Source organism: Prionailurus viverrinus, chromosome C1 (assembly GCF_022837055.1).
Source record: "Prionailurus viverrinus isolate Anna chromosome C1, UM_Priviv_1.0, whole genome shotgun sequence".
Lineage (NCBI taxonomy): Eukaryota > Metazoa > Chordata > Mammalia > Carnivora > Felidae > Prionailurus > Prionailurus viverrinus.
In genome coordinates, this window is record NC_062568.1 from 160944765 (window position 1) to 160959351 (window position 14587).

Sequence of the window (14587 nt, forward strand, 5' to 3'; positions counted from 1 at the left end):
AGAAAGTCTCGGCTTCCAGGCCAGCCCACAAAGGCCAATTCACGGATGGAAAACTATAGTATACCCAAAACATAGTCCTAACAGTACTGGATCTAAAACTCATTTGCTCTTGTTCCCAAGAGATGATGCCCTTTGAAGTTTACTCCCTCTTCTCTGTTACAAGGAGGAATAACCTCTGGAGGGGTTACCCCAGATATCTTAAAAGGCAAGAATCAAGGAGTTCAGCGAGATGTCAGCATGCCGAGGCATCTGTCTCTTTTTCACTCGGGTGTGCATTGGAGAGAGTTCGTGCCTGGACGGGCCGAGCCTGGGAAGATCCCTGTCAGTGTCAGTTGTGCTCCAGATATCTGATTTGGGAAACTCCTATTACCTCATATTTTCATATATTTTTTGGTTAGGTTGCCTGTATCTTAGGTTGAGGCCTGGTCACAGGTGAAAGTATCAGTAGTAATTGTTTGCAATCACCTTCTCTGCTTCCCCCATGCTTTAGATTACAGGTCTGTGTAATTTTAATTATGGGCTCAGAAGTGAGTGGAAAGGTGCTTTCCTGGCTTTATAACCTCCTTTATCTCTCTAGTTCTTCTTGTGTCAAAGGAGGCAGTGGGGCAGGGAGGCAAGGGAGCACTATTGAACTACTTATGTTAAGCATATATCTTCTTGTGAGTTGGCTACTAATAAAAAATATGATAACTATACAGAGTACTTACAAGGTGTATCTATTAATGGTAACAGATTTTTATCACTGACAAAAATCACTTTGGTTATTTATTCCAACACCTGATTTTGTGTGCTACTGCCAGGAACGCCTTTGCATGTAATACATAATCACAGTGTTAGAATTGTTTAAACATTTTCTGTAGGAGACGGATTGGAGGTTTCCCGAACTCCAAGGATGTTTCTGACTGTGATTAGCAAGGTGCGCTTCAGGTGGGATCTGGGAACCTCTCAGCTCGCGTATTTTTTCTTTTAAGTAGGATTTGTTAAGACTGTCATAGACACCGTGATGAGAAACATTGTTAGACTTTTGTTGTAAAATGTTTTTAATCTGGTTTGTCAGGAGCTATAGTATATATTCCTGGGGAGCCATAGTTGTTAATTATCATGATTAAAACTGCCTGACTGAATATGGTTGGAAGTCATATTTACCCTAAGAGGATACAAAATGTGACCTAGATTCTTTGGATAAGAGAATTTCTTGTCTTTGTGTATATCATGCTTTGGAAGCAGATGGCCTAATGTATCTATCTTTAATTTTCTGATACGTGTTTTACTTTTTCCCCAGGTATCTCTCCTCTGTGTCACAACCTTTTTGCCCTGTATGATGAGAACACCAAGCTTTGGTACGCTCCGAATCGCACGATCACAGTTGATGACAAGACATCACTCCGGCTCCACTACCGGATGAGGTATGGGTGCCTGCTTGGCTTCCTCTTGCAGGGGGAGGATGACAGTTAGCTTGGAGGCCTGAGTCACTTACTAAGAAGATTTGTAGTCATTTTGTAATTGGTAAGTTTTATATTTGCTTGGTATGAGAAAGGACTTCTTCAGTATTTGGAATGCAATTCAAGATGAATTTGATCACTTTGCCACATTGTAGAAAAGAAATCGTTATGATGCAGAGGGTATTTTGAAAAGAATTAGTGTACTATGGCAGAGTTTTTCAAGTGATGAGTCATGGTTATGAGTTTAATTTCATGAGTTGTGACCAGAATGTTTTTGAAAAAAGAAACAGGCAAGAATAAGTAATATCAGCATATATACATATCCCAAGAATATTGTTTTAAAACTTCTGTTTGAGATATGCAAGTGTATATACCAGCTCATGATACAATAAAATATTTCTTCTTAAGAGTTGCAGCTAAAGAGTTTGAGAAGCACTGCCTGAAGTGGTTCCCTATAAATTCCAGGTTGCTGTTGCTCTCAAGGGGTAGATGTTTTGATTGACTCCCTGAGAATTTTTGCCTAGTGGGTGGGACTCTCATTTTTCTTCTGATGGGTATTGCCTTTTCTCTTGTATTGTAGACTTCCTTAAATGTCACATAGTCTCCCAAGGTGTCATAGGTAGTCACTACTTCACTGTAGTGTCTTGAGTTTATAAACATTTTTGCTCTGTTACCTAGAATTGAAAATGTTTGTTAGATACTAGTTAAGCACAACTGAGTGTGCTTTTAGCAAAGGAGCTTATAAACAGGGTGAATACTTTTTGAAAAGGATCTTGACTTACATAGATGTGATGAAACCGGCAGATTGGCTCAGTTGCTGATGGAACGTAGGGACCTGCTGGAAACACCCTCGGGGATCTCAGAGCCTCTCCATGGTAGCTTAGATGCTGCTTCTTCGGGAAGTTGGTGGAGTTGGTAACATTCCAGAATGGTCTGGATGTTTTTCTCAGCAGCAGTTGAACCAGATCTGCTTTCTTTGATAATCATTCTAGGGCTGACTATTTTTTTCTTTTTGTACTCACCCAAGGTCTCACCTTAAGAGGAGAGGTGTGTACCATGTGAGATTTCTCGCCCCAGATTTAGGGAAACATTCACCCCACCCAACTGAGCCTTCTGACTATATTTGGATTGTTTTTCAAAGTTGTATCTTGCTTTCTGTGGCCTGGGGGTTGTCTGTGTGAACCAGCATTGAAACATGTTATTTGCAGCCGACAGTCTAGGAAGGGGGCATGTCACCGAATTCTAGTTCTTTCCCTCTAGGTTTGTCTACTTGGCTCAGAGTTTGGAATGGTAGAACTTGGGACTTGGATAAGACCTGAATTTACCTAGTTCAACTATTGTTCATTGTTTAGGGGCGAACTGATGTCCACAGTGGAGAAGTGAGTTACACAAAGTCACACACCTAGTGAATCCTCTTGTCCGCCCCAGAACCCTCCTTGAGGCACTTGTCTTTGTGGATTGTGCGAATACCTCACTATTAGGGGCTGTCTTTGCCTCCTGCCTGTTCTGTTAGCTGCCAGGAAGTGCACAACTACTTCATTTTTGGCACCTTGACTTTGTACCTGACATCGAGCTTCAACAGGATATTGCTTTGTTACCACAGGCTCTTTGAACTTGGAAAAAAAGATCCCACCCTAAGCTAAAACATTTGCATTACAACAAACTACAAAAACTTTGAAACCTCCTAATCTCACCACTGTAGAAGGTGTCATATGAAAACAAATGTTAGGGACTATTTCAGTGGAATCCCAGCTCTATTTTGGGAAACACTCTGTGCTTCAATTATAAGATTCTGTTTTTAGATCATGATTTTTAATGGTTATTATTTTATAATGTGTCTTAGTATAAGATAAGCATATTCTTTTTTATGAAAAAGAATATTTCCTTTTTCATTCAAATGAATTTCACTATCTGTTGGTAGAGTTCTGTAGAAACCTAAGGAGAATTCCTTGTGTATAATATCTAAACATAAACTTAGAATATGCAGTCATCTGTAATATAATTTTCTCAAAGACTTGCAAGGAAGTCGTATCTCCTTGATAGGTCTGTCTACCTCTCTCCCCCTCCCTCTTCCTTCCTCTGTCATTCCTCCATGCCATTCTGAAAAGGAATCTACACAGCTATCATACTATATTTATTTATGCCATTCTTTATTTTTTTCCCATTAGCATGTTCCAATCCTAGGAATTTGTGTGTGGCCCCAGTTTGATGAACATCTTGGTGATTAATTTTAAAAAGGAACGTAGAGCATCTTTCCATGTGTCTGTCAGCCATCTGTATTTCTTCTTGGAAAAATGTCTTTTCATGTCTTCTGCCCAGTTTTTAATTGAGTTATTTGTTTTTTTGGTTATTTGTGTAAATTCTTTATTTTGGATCTTAATCCCTTATTGGATATATAATTTGCAATTATCTTCTCCCATTTGGTAGGTTGTCTTTTTGTTCTGTTGAGGGTTTTCCTTCCCTGTGCAAAACCCTTTTATTTTGGTGTAGTCTCAATAGTTAAATTTGTTTTTGTTTGCCTTGCTAAAGGAGAAAAAGGTTTCTGTGGCCGATGTCCAAGAGGTTACTGCCTGTATTTTCTTCCAGGAATGTTACAGAATTGTTGAATCATTGTACACCTGAAACTAACAGAACACTGTATGTTAATTATACTTGAATTTTAAAAACATAGAGTGTCTGTCTTCAGTGTACCTTCTAGTTTTGTCTTATTAGGGTAAAATTAGGAAGGTGTTGATTTTGGTAGTCACTGATTTAAAGGCTTTTGTTTTTTGTTTTGTCATCTTATTAAATAGAAAGCTGTCAGCCTTTGACTATGGGCAATTTCTAGAGATCCAGCCTTGTCTTAAGCTCCTTTCAACCTTTACGGAAGTGATGGAGCCACAAGGTAGTTTGATCTCCTTGGCCTTATCTTGTCTGAACATCTTGCCAAAAGATTTCCAAACTGAAGCTGGTCTCACAGGGCTCAGATAACAGCCTGGAAGAATGTTTTTGTTCAACCCGACTGGAGATTGTGTTTTGCCCAAAGGGAGTATGTTGGGCCCTTGATTTACCAGGTCCAAGGACTCTTTCTCATAGAGACTCAGTGGGATGTGGCAGGAGAGGACCATGCCTTGGACCGGTTCAGGGAAAATCTGTCTTCATTGCTTCTCTTTCAAACAACCTCCTGCATCCTAGAGACTCTTTTACTTTTCCCAGGTACCCTTCCATGTTGCACATAATTCTCATCTTCTCTCCGCCTTCCTCCACTACCAAAAGGAATGTACCTGTCGGCCTGCCCTTCGGGGAGAGCCCTGCTTTGTTTGTTTGTATAAAGAGTACCTGGCACAGGGTGAGTGTTCGCAAGCCCTTAGTTACTGTCTTCATTGTCCTGTTCGTTGCCTTTTCACCTGTCTCCTTCTAGACAGATCCCGAAAACTTCTAGTAGATATCTGGTTATTGTGTGAATGATGAGAACTCTCCATTTTGGACTTGACTCAGTAGCCAGAGGAATTGGCTGTGTCCTCGTCAATTTTTTTTCTGCCCCAATGTCAGATTTTCCTGTATTTGCTCAGTTGGTAGAGCCAGTTCACCCTTACTTCCTGCCTATCTTGGATCGCTGATCCTGGCTGATCCCATCCTGTGCTCCGTCTGTCCTTGAAAAGTAGATTCTTCAGTCTAGGGATAGAATGCCAGCCTCTTCATCAGCAGATAGCTGTGGGCACCCGATCCCCTCTCACATAGGAGAGTGAGAGAACAATCCCACAGCTGTGGTTTATGCTGCACGTGGGATCTTGGATATGTGTTCTTTCTGTGTGTGAGTGAGAGCTACCAAAACCCACAGTCAAATTCTCAGTCACTTTCATAAGTCATAGGGAAGATGAGGTGTATAGAATCCCTGAAAGTTCTAAAATACTGATTTTACTTCTATACTAACTTCTGTATCCATCCTTCCCTCGCCATGTTAATTGCTACTCCCTGAATTTGTTCATTCATTTCTTGTTTATTCATCTGACAATGATGTGCTAAGCAACTGTTATATGCCCGGAGAGTCAGTGCTGAACAAGACCACTGAGGCATCTGCCTCCACAGAGCTCATAGCGTTGTCCAGACTATTGCCATAGGTATCTGATTTGGTCTCTGTCATTTCAGTCCATCTTCCATGGGGCTTTCTTCCAGGGCATCCTGCCTGACATGATCTTGCCTTGCCGTCTCCTCTGCCTGCTGTGTCTGGTCCAGGCTCTAAAGCCTGGCATTTATTTATTCTGGCCCCAACTTCCCTTCCCAACCCTTTCTCCCTTCCCCTGGCAGTAGAGGATGGTTTTTCCCTTGTTTGGCACCTCATCAAAGACTCCCTTATGTCCAGGGACATCTTATCTATTGGGCACAGTGTCTAGGGCTCATAATATTTTTAAAGACTCAAAAAAGTGTTTTAATTTCATTAAAACCAGAAAAAAAATCCAAGCTGGATTATATTTATCTTTATATCAACGTGGTTGTAAAATACAACTTTTAATATTTTTTTATGAAGGAAGGAAAAACTGGGCTCCATGAAAGTCACATTCTAGTCCCGCTTATGAGACATGCCCCTTGTATGTTTCTTTATTGTTATTGTTGGATTTGACTGGTTGCCATGTAGACATATAGACAAGGAACTCACAAGAGTATGGAGACCAGGCCCTTTGAAGCCCAGCCTGGCAAAAGGGCCTGCCACGTGTAGGCGTTGCAAATACAGCTCAGTGACAGATGTCTGAGTTTAGTGGCAGCACTTTTTTGGGAGGAAATTTTATTTGTTGCTTCTTTATGCCACGGTGGTTTTGCCAGCACACGGGCACGTCAAGGGAGAAAGACCCAGGTACCAGTTGAATCTGTAACCTATAGATGGCCTGCGCCAGCTTGGCTCAGTCACTTTCACACGCTCAAGAACTCACTGCATTTCCCCTACAGGTGGCAGAGGCATGTAGTAGTAAAGAGAAGCGGCTTGGGGTCAGTTCACCTCACCTTTTGGAACCTCTGTTTTCCTTGGCTGTAAAATAGGAACAGTGAAACCTACCTTGAGCAGTTGCTGTAAGGATTAAATGGCATAAAGTGCTTATTAATTTTATTCACAGCACTGCAAGCTGCTGCTTGTAAGTAGTGCTCATGTATTTCTTCTATTTGTAACTCTATTCATTGTAAGATAAGCCATCAATTAAATAACAGCAGTCTGGGAAATAGGAAGCACTGCCACATTAACTGTGCATCTTGATTAGACAATGAAACTACATTTTCTTGAATAGAAATGTTAAAATGTCAATTAAATAGGTCTTGGATTCAAGGCAGGATAGCATTATTAAAGGTAAAGGGAGTTGCTGGGCCAGCTCTTGCATCTAGTCAGCATGTTTTCCTATTTAGGAAGACGTAGTGGAAAGTCACTTTATCTCCTTGAGTCACAGACAGGTTCTGGCAGGATGCTGTTCACAGAGTGCTTGTAAGAGCGAAAAGAAAAAGGACCTTCTAACCAGTGACGTGCTATACAGCGGAAAAGCAAGCAAACGCTTGCTTTCCAGGGAAATTTAGCCTCCGGCATTGAGCACTCTGGGTACAACAAGGACACCTCTCCCATGCATTCGAATGTCCCCTTCCCCAAATTGACACTTATCTTCCTGCCTTCTAGGTTCTATTTCACCAACTGGCATGGGACCAATGATAATGAGCAGTCTGTATGGCGACATTCTCCGAAGAAGCAGAAAAATGGCTACGAGAAAAAAAAAGTTCCAGATGCAACCCCTCTCCTTGACGCCAGCTCCCTGGAGTATCTGTTTGCTCAGGTGAGAAGTCTGGGCCCGGGAGAAGCTGGAGGGCCCGGGATGGCTGAGGCATCACAGGTTCAGACCGCCTGGTGTGGCTGGACTCATTGGTGGCTAGGATGTTTTATGGCCTCCTCTCCTGCTCTGCTCTGTCTTATGGCTGTCCTTGCTGCTCTAGGACTTGCCCAGAACGAGGAGGGGAGAGGCAGCAGTTCGGTGTCCCAAGGGGCTGGTTGTCCCACTTGGGGATTTTCGAGGCATCGCTTCTTCCCTGTTCCTTTCTTTTTCCCTTACCTCCTATCATTTCACTTCTCATCTGCACTGCCTCCCGTGGAGAGAGCAGAGGGAAGCTGCAGGTGAGGGAGGGTGTAGTTCAGTGGGGTGAATGGGGACATCTCAGCAGTCAGAGTAACGTTTGGGAAGGCAGGAGGTGTCCGCTCTGAGTCACAGCGGTAGTGGGGTGGGAAGATTAGACACTAGATAAAAGCCAGAAGAGAAGTTAGAGTCCCTGAATTGCATTCCCCAGAGATAACCAGCGTTTTTGGTGATCTGCTTCCTGATGTTACCATGCAGGTATATATTGTGTACCGTGTAGTTTTTTGAAAATACCCTATCATTTTTGTAAACTGCTTTTTTGTCCATTCTATTGATGATCTTTCAGATGTCAGTTAAAAATATAAATCTATGCTATTTTAATGGCTTCATAATAATTCATTTATTCAACAAATATTTACTCCTGTGTACTGTTTGCTGAGGCACTGCAGATACTATGGTGAACAAGACAGATGTGGTCTCTGCAAGCAGCAGATACAAAATCAAGCTGGGCAAACAGAAAACAAGTAAAATGATACATATGGAACACATAAGAATGGTCAGAAGTGCTATGAAGGAGAAAGCTTTTGTGATAGAGAATATAGGGAGGGGGTTTGATTGGGAAAGTCTGATTTAAATAGTGTGATGGGAGAAGGTCTCTAAGGAGGTGACAGTTCTATGAATCTGGAAGAAGGAGGAGTCTGCAGTTCTAAGGAAGGAGAGGGGAAAATATTTCTTCGCCGTTAGAGCAGTTTCTCAACAGCACTGCTGACATTTTGGGCTGGATGGTTTTTTGCTCTGAGGGACTGCCCTGTGTGTTGTATGACATTTACCCACATTCCTGGCCTCCGCTCATTAGATGCCATCCCACCAATTGTGACAATCAAAACTGTCTCCAGACATTGCCAGACCTCCCCTATGGGGCAAAATCTCCCTGGTTGAAAGCATCTGATAGAGAGGGAACAGAATGTGGGAAGACTGTGAGGCAGGTGGGAGCTGAGAGGAGAGTCAGTGTGGCTGGAAGAGAGGAGGGTGATGGGAAGGAGTGTTACTGGTGGGGCCAGCGAGGAGCAGATCATGTGCCCCGTTGGTCCACGTGAGACAAGATGCTGGTTTGGCTTAGTGGTGGTGGCAGTAGAGTTTGGAGAAAAATGGGGGACCTACAATTAATTCTGGAGGGAGAATTGATAGGATTTGCTGATCAGTTGGCTGCGCAAGGGGAGAGAATCCAAAGTATCAAAGGTGATTTTGAGGTTTCTATTTTGGGCCTTGTTTGATAGATAATGGAGTCGTTCCCTAAGTAGAGAAGGCAGGGAGGAGCAGGGAGGAGCAGGTTGGAGAAGGGTTGGGAATGAGGCATTCTCATTTGGAGATGCCTATGGAGAGATTTCAGGTAGGAAGTGAGTTTATAGAAGTGTTTATAGATGTGTTCTATTTCTTTAAGATATACTTTCACGTGTGATTTTTATGTCCCAGTTATATTCCATTGCACAGATTTAGTTTCTGGCCAGAAAAGTGGCCATTTTCAGATCGATCGTTTTTTATTCAACCTCCCAGCTTTATATATTCAAAGGAATAGCGCACCATACTTCAAGAGTAAGTATTGCATTAGAATCTGACCTCTCAGAGGTTCAGGAATGAGTTACTTGAGGTGGTTGTACAGTGATATTTACAGAAAATCACAGCCAATCAAAATAGTTTCAGATTTTGTTCTGCTTCTTCACACGTTGCCGGCAGAAATGATTCTTGTTGGTCCTTAGTAGTTTGTGGAGGTTGACGGTGTCCTGTTCTTACCGGAGAGAAATAAATCCTATCTGGGAAAGAAAAACAGCCGCAGTGAGAACCCTCCATCCAGAAACCACTAAACTAAAGTCCCTTCAGAGAAAGTGAGTGTCTCACTTATGTGGAAACAGCATCCCTAGATTTCACACTACCTCTGTTCCATCGAGAGAAAGGCTAAAGATTTCAGTGTGCTTGACATTAGTAAAGTTGAGTGGCTGCAGCACAGTGTTGATGAACCATAGCCCTGGAGTCACATCTAGGTTTGACTTTCCCCCACCACTTCCTGGGTCCCAGCTCCCACAGCATTCTGTCTTTCCACTTGACTTTGTTCTTTATAACTATATTATATTATATAGTTCTATATTAAAGAACTATATTAAATAACTATATATTAAAGTTCTTTTTTTCAACGTTTATTTATTTTTGGGACAGAGAGAGACAGAGCATGAACGGGGGAGGGGCAGAGAGAGAGGGAGACACAGAATCGGAAACAGGCTCCAGGCTCTGAGCCATCAGCCCAGAGCCTGACGCGGGGCTCGAACTGACGGACCGCGAGATTGTGACCTGGCTGAAGTCGGACGCTTAACCGACTGCACCACCCAGGCGCCCCTAAAGTTCTATCTATATTAAAGAACTATTCTCATAACTATAACTATATTGATGTTCTATATTCCTGTTTGTTTATTCTTTCTTCTCAACATGGAATCTCCCTGAGGTCAGGAACACAGTTTGGCTTACTGCTATGTATACCCCTGGCCCCTAGAATAACATCTGGCCCATAATTGGTTCCCAGTAATCAATAATTACCACATGAGTGAGTGCAGTGATGTAACTTTTGGGTGCCTTACATTCCTCATCTGTTAGGTAGAGGTGATGGATGATGTCAGCACCTACGTCATAGGGTTGTTGGGAGGATTGAATGAAACAGTAAATAAAGGGAACCTAGCCCACAGTCTGGCACTGGGGCTAGGGTTTCACGAAGGGGAGGTAGCACTGACATCATCATTACTCTGTACAAGACAGGTGGTGTACTTGTACTCTGTATACGACAGGGACTGCTCTTTAGCTTTTTTGTTTTTGAAGCCCTCACTGGGTCTTGGAATGCTGTGCACCTCCAACGGGAGGGGGTATATTTTGGTGATATGTTTCACTACTGGAAACTTAACCAGCAGGTGTCGAAAAACTCCTGTGTGGCAATGATTCACTTGCCCTTTCTCTAACTCACCATCAGCATGAGGTGTGATGTGCTGTCAGTTATACAGCCAGTACCTAGGCTAGGATATCTCAGTATATGTTTGTGGAATTAATGAGCCAACCCCAGCCAGGTGTCACCCTCCCTTGCCCTGGTGCTGTCCAAGCCCAGAATGTGCTGCTGGCCACGGTCATTTATAGGATAAGTCCTGTGAAAGGGCTCCACATGTTTGTGCTATTCATCAGCAGCTCTCATGGTGCTCGGTAAACATTTGTTAAATAAATGAAATTTATTCCTGGGGAGAACGTTTCCTGAGCCCCCTCGTGCCCAACTTTTGAGAAGGAGTTTTGGTGCCAGAGAATCTATAAACCTCATTCGTGTCATCGCTACTTTTCTGGGTGGCACCTCCCTGTGTGGGGAACCTTTCTCTTAAGACTAGAGACACAGAAAATCTGGTGGTTCATTTCTTTTCACCTCTGCTCCTAAGGGACAATATGATTTGGTCAAATGCCTGGCTCCCATTCGAGACCCCAAGACCGAGCAGGATGGACACGATATTGAGAACGAGTGTCTGGGAATGGCTGTCCTGGCCATCTCCCACTACGCCATGATGAAGAAGATGCAATTGCCAGAACTGCCCAAGGACATCAGGTAAATCTTCCTGCTGGCTGAAGAGTTGATCGTGGGGACAGTGTTATTTTTATACGTTCCCTGACATCTCAGTTTAACCCCTGCCAGTTTTTGGCTGACCCCTGCTCTCTGCAGCACCTAGATCTTTTTTAGAACATTTATAAAAGGTAGCACAATTACAATCATGTCTTGATTTTGAACATGGACTCATGACCTCAGAAATTTGCACTCCGGTGAAAGTTCTGGATGAGCGATACCAATCAAATTGGTGGCCCACATGCCTGCCCTTTGCCTCTCTTCCCATGGTGGGCATTGCCATCTGTCACGGCGTTTTTTCCTTTTGTGCCGGAGCTGTCCTGAAATCCTTCTGAGTATTGTTCTACAGGCAGCTACTGTCATCCACAGCCTGAACTGGAGTTCACTAGAGAGCTGTTTATCTGATGTGAAGGATAGTACCTCAAGAAAATGGCATTTATTTAAAATAGCATTCATGATCAAGTCTTTGTGAAGGTGTCATCAAACTGCATAATTTCTACCCATCTGTATAATATTTGTATGTATGTATTTACCAAGGAGTTGCTGTGAATGTCGTAAAAGAAGACAGATTCATTTTGAAGAACAAGTTAATATAGCTCTTTTATTTGAGATAGGCAGCATGCACCTTCCCATAAGCTTCCTTCTTGTATCTTGCCCTTGAGCAGAGTCTGGAGCAGGTGCCGGGCTGCCCCTCAGTGATGCAGGGCTGGTTAGATACATGCTGTACTGCTGCTTTCTCTTTTTTCCATGACTTTTGCTCTGGGTACCTCCTCTTTACTTTTTCATGAGACAAAGGTAAAAAATGACAGCTCTCCTCTGATCTTCCTCTCTATTACATTAATCTGAAATGTCACAATATCTGTTGGGGATAAATTCTAAACTTTACAATTTTCCACTGTCATGAAACCATTCGTGCAGCAGGGATTACCCAGGGCAAGGTGCTGTCTCAGGCCTGAGAGTATTAGGCAGACTGGTCTCTCCACTGGTTTGGTTTCCAGTTTGTTCTTTCTTTCATGGGTGTTCATACTGTTCTTAAAACCGGCTCCTTCCAGCAGTCTGTCAGTTTGTCAAGACTCTTGTTAGTCATAGATACTTTCCTATTAGCACCTGCATAAGTAATTGATCGTTCAGTTTCCTTGCCAATCCATTTAATTCTTCTGGGACACTTCCACATGGCAGACACGAGGTCTTTTATATTTAATTGGATTTTATGTGTTTTTCCCATTTCTTGTAAAAGCAATATGTGATCTTTATAGAAAAATTATAAAACCTAAAAGTAGAGCCTACAGAGCCTCTATAATCACTCTTGCCTCCTCTCACACCACCTTCTAACTGATGCTGAATCTTAATAACTGTTCATGTGAGTACTTAACGTGCACAGGAACAGTGACGCTGGCAAGCAAAAACACAGATAAGTCCATTTTGCTGCCTCCCTTTGCAACCCAGAAAATTGGATGATACTTGTAGGAATTCCCATCTCAGTACAGTCTGTGAACATGTGCTTTTCTTTCTCTTTCAGTCCCTGTTCACCTCCATCTCCTTATGATTTTCAGCCTAGTGCTTACTCCATCTAAGACCCTCTGGGAGCAGGTCCTCCTTTCCTGTGGGGCAGTACATGGAAGGAAGATTTCTAGACTAGGTTGGTTTCTGTACTATTCTATGCTGGCCTGTGCATGACATACAGACATATTTTCCTACTTTGTTTTAGCTACAAGCGATATATCCCAGAAACATTGAATAAGTCCATCAGGCAGAGGAATCTTCTCACCAGGATGCGGATAAATAACGTTTTCAAGGATTTCCTAAAGGAATTTAACAACAAGACCATCTGTGACAGCAGTGTATCTACTCATGACCTGAAGGTGAAATACCTGGCGACCTTGGAGACTTTGACAAAACATTATGGTGCTGAAATATTTGAGACTTCCATGTTACTGATTTCGTCAGAAAATGAGATGAATTGGTTTCATCCAGATGACAGTGGAAACATTCTCTATGAAGTGATGGTAACTGGAAATCTTGGAATCCAGTGGAGACAGAAACCAAATGTAAGTGGTGATAGGTGGCTGGTGGAAGAGACCATCCTGTGTCACATACCTATTCTGTTTATCCTGTTGGGATTACCCATTTGCATGTCCATCACCCCTGTCAGACAAGTGTCTTCAGGTTAGAGACCATGTATCATTCATCTTTTATTGTCTTCACGAATATTTATTTATCCTAAATAAATATTTATTGAGTTCTGTAGGGAAATAGAGAAATGTAACAATAGCATATATAATATTAATAATAATGGCAGATATTTATTGAGCACTTACCATGTACTAAGTACTTTTCTAAGCATTTTACATGTATTACTCATTTATTCCTTAAAAAAAAAAAAACAAAAAAAAAAACAACAGAAGAAGAAAGCCTTGAGGGGAGTCCTATTGTTGTCTCTATTTTATAGATGAACACAAAGAGGCCCAGAGAAGTTAAGAAACTTGCCCAAGGTCATAACTAATAAACAATAGTGCCAAGAGTTGAATTTAGACTTCTGGCTCCGTGAAATAGGGTAATTGATTTTGCGATTTAAAGCTGCTTTTTTAAGTGTTTGCTGGATGAGGCAAGGGAGCAGAGTGGTTTAAAAGCATGGGTTTTAAACCTAAATAGTCCTGGTTCAGGTCCTAGCTCCACTATTTGTAGTTCTGTAGCTTTGGGCGTGCCTTCCCCTATATCAGCTACATATTACTCATCTGTAAAATGGAGGTACTTAATGTATCTGCCTCATGGAGTTGTTGAGAGAACTGAATGTCGGTCAGCACAAAGCCCAGCATGTAATAAATGTTTGAAAACTATTATAGCTGCCATCATCATCGTTATAATTATCAATAATAATGTTAAAGCCAAGGTTATTTTTATTTTCTCCTGGTTTATTCATGCTAAAATAACAATGCCTAAAACTTAACCAAGTGCTTTTTATATAGTAGATACACTGTTAATGAGAACTAATCCTCAAAGAACCTGGTGAAATATAAGATCTCTTCTATGGACGGGAAACTGGAGGCTCAAATTGATGACCTAACTAGTTAATAACTGGCAGATTATTCAAGCATGGGATTCATATCTTCTTTTGAAAGTTTCATCTTGGATATTGTTAGAATGTTAAAATAATCTGTGTTAGATTCTAAAAGGAGAAAGCTCATGTTCTGTGCAGCCACATTTGGGAAGAACATGTTCTCTGCCTGTGTTGAAATATCCATCAGTCCGGAAGTGAGAGGACCTGAGGGTAGATGCCTGTCTAGTGGGCAGTTAGTTCCCTTTCTGACTTGACTGGTACAATAGAGATGATGCAAAGAGTTTAGTCAGAGCGCTCATTGAGGTCCCTGCCAGGTATAAAATCCCAAGATTCCCTGATGGGACACTAAACTGCCATCCTAAGCCCACAT

The 14587-nt window shown here is 42.1% G+C and overlaps 1 protein-coding gene across 3 annotated transcripts in view; it reads left to right on the top strand.

The window, feature by feature from the left end:
- The window catches only part of JAK1 (Janus kinase 1), a 254071-nt gene that overhangs the window by 191815 nt on the left and 47669 nt on the right, over positions 1-14587 (top strand). For all 3 annotated transcript variants that reach the window (XR_007154956.1, XM_047872103.1, XM_047872102.1), the window contains 4 exons: positions 1283-1406; positions 7075-7228; positions 10981-11144; positions 12868-13207. Coding sequence is in view for 2 of the 3 variants with exons in the window: in XM_047872103.1 (XP_047728059.1) it covers positions 1283-1406; positions 7075-7228; positions 10981-11144; positions 12868-13207 (782 nt within the window). In the remaining variant the exon portion in view is untranslated. The remainder of the gene's footprint in view (positions 1-1282; positions 1407-7074; positions 7229-10980; positions 11145-12867; positions 13208-14587) is intronic.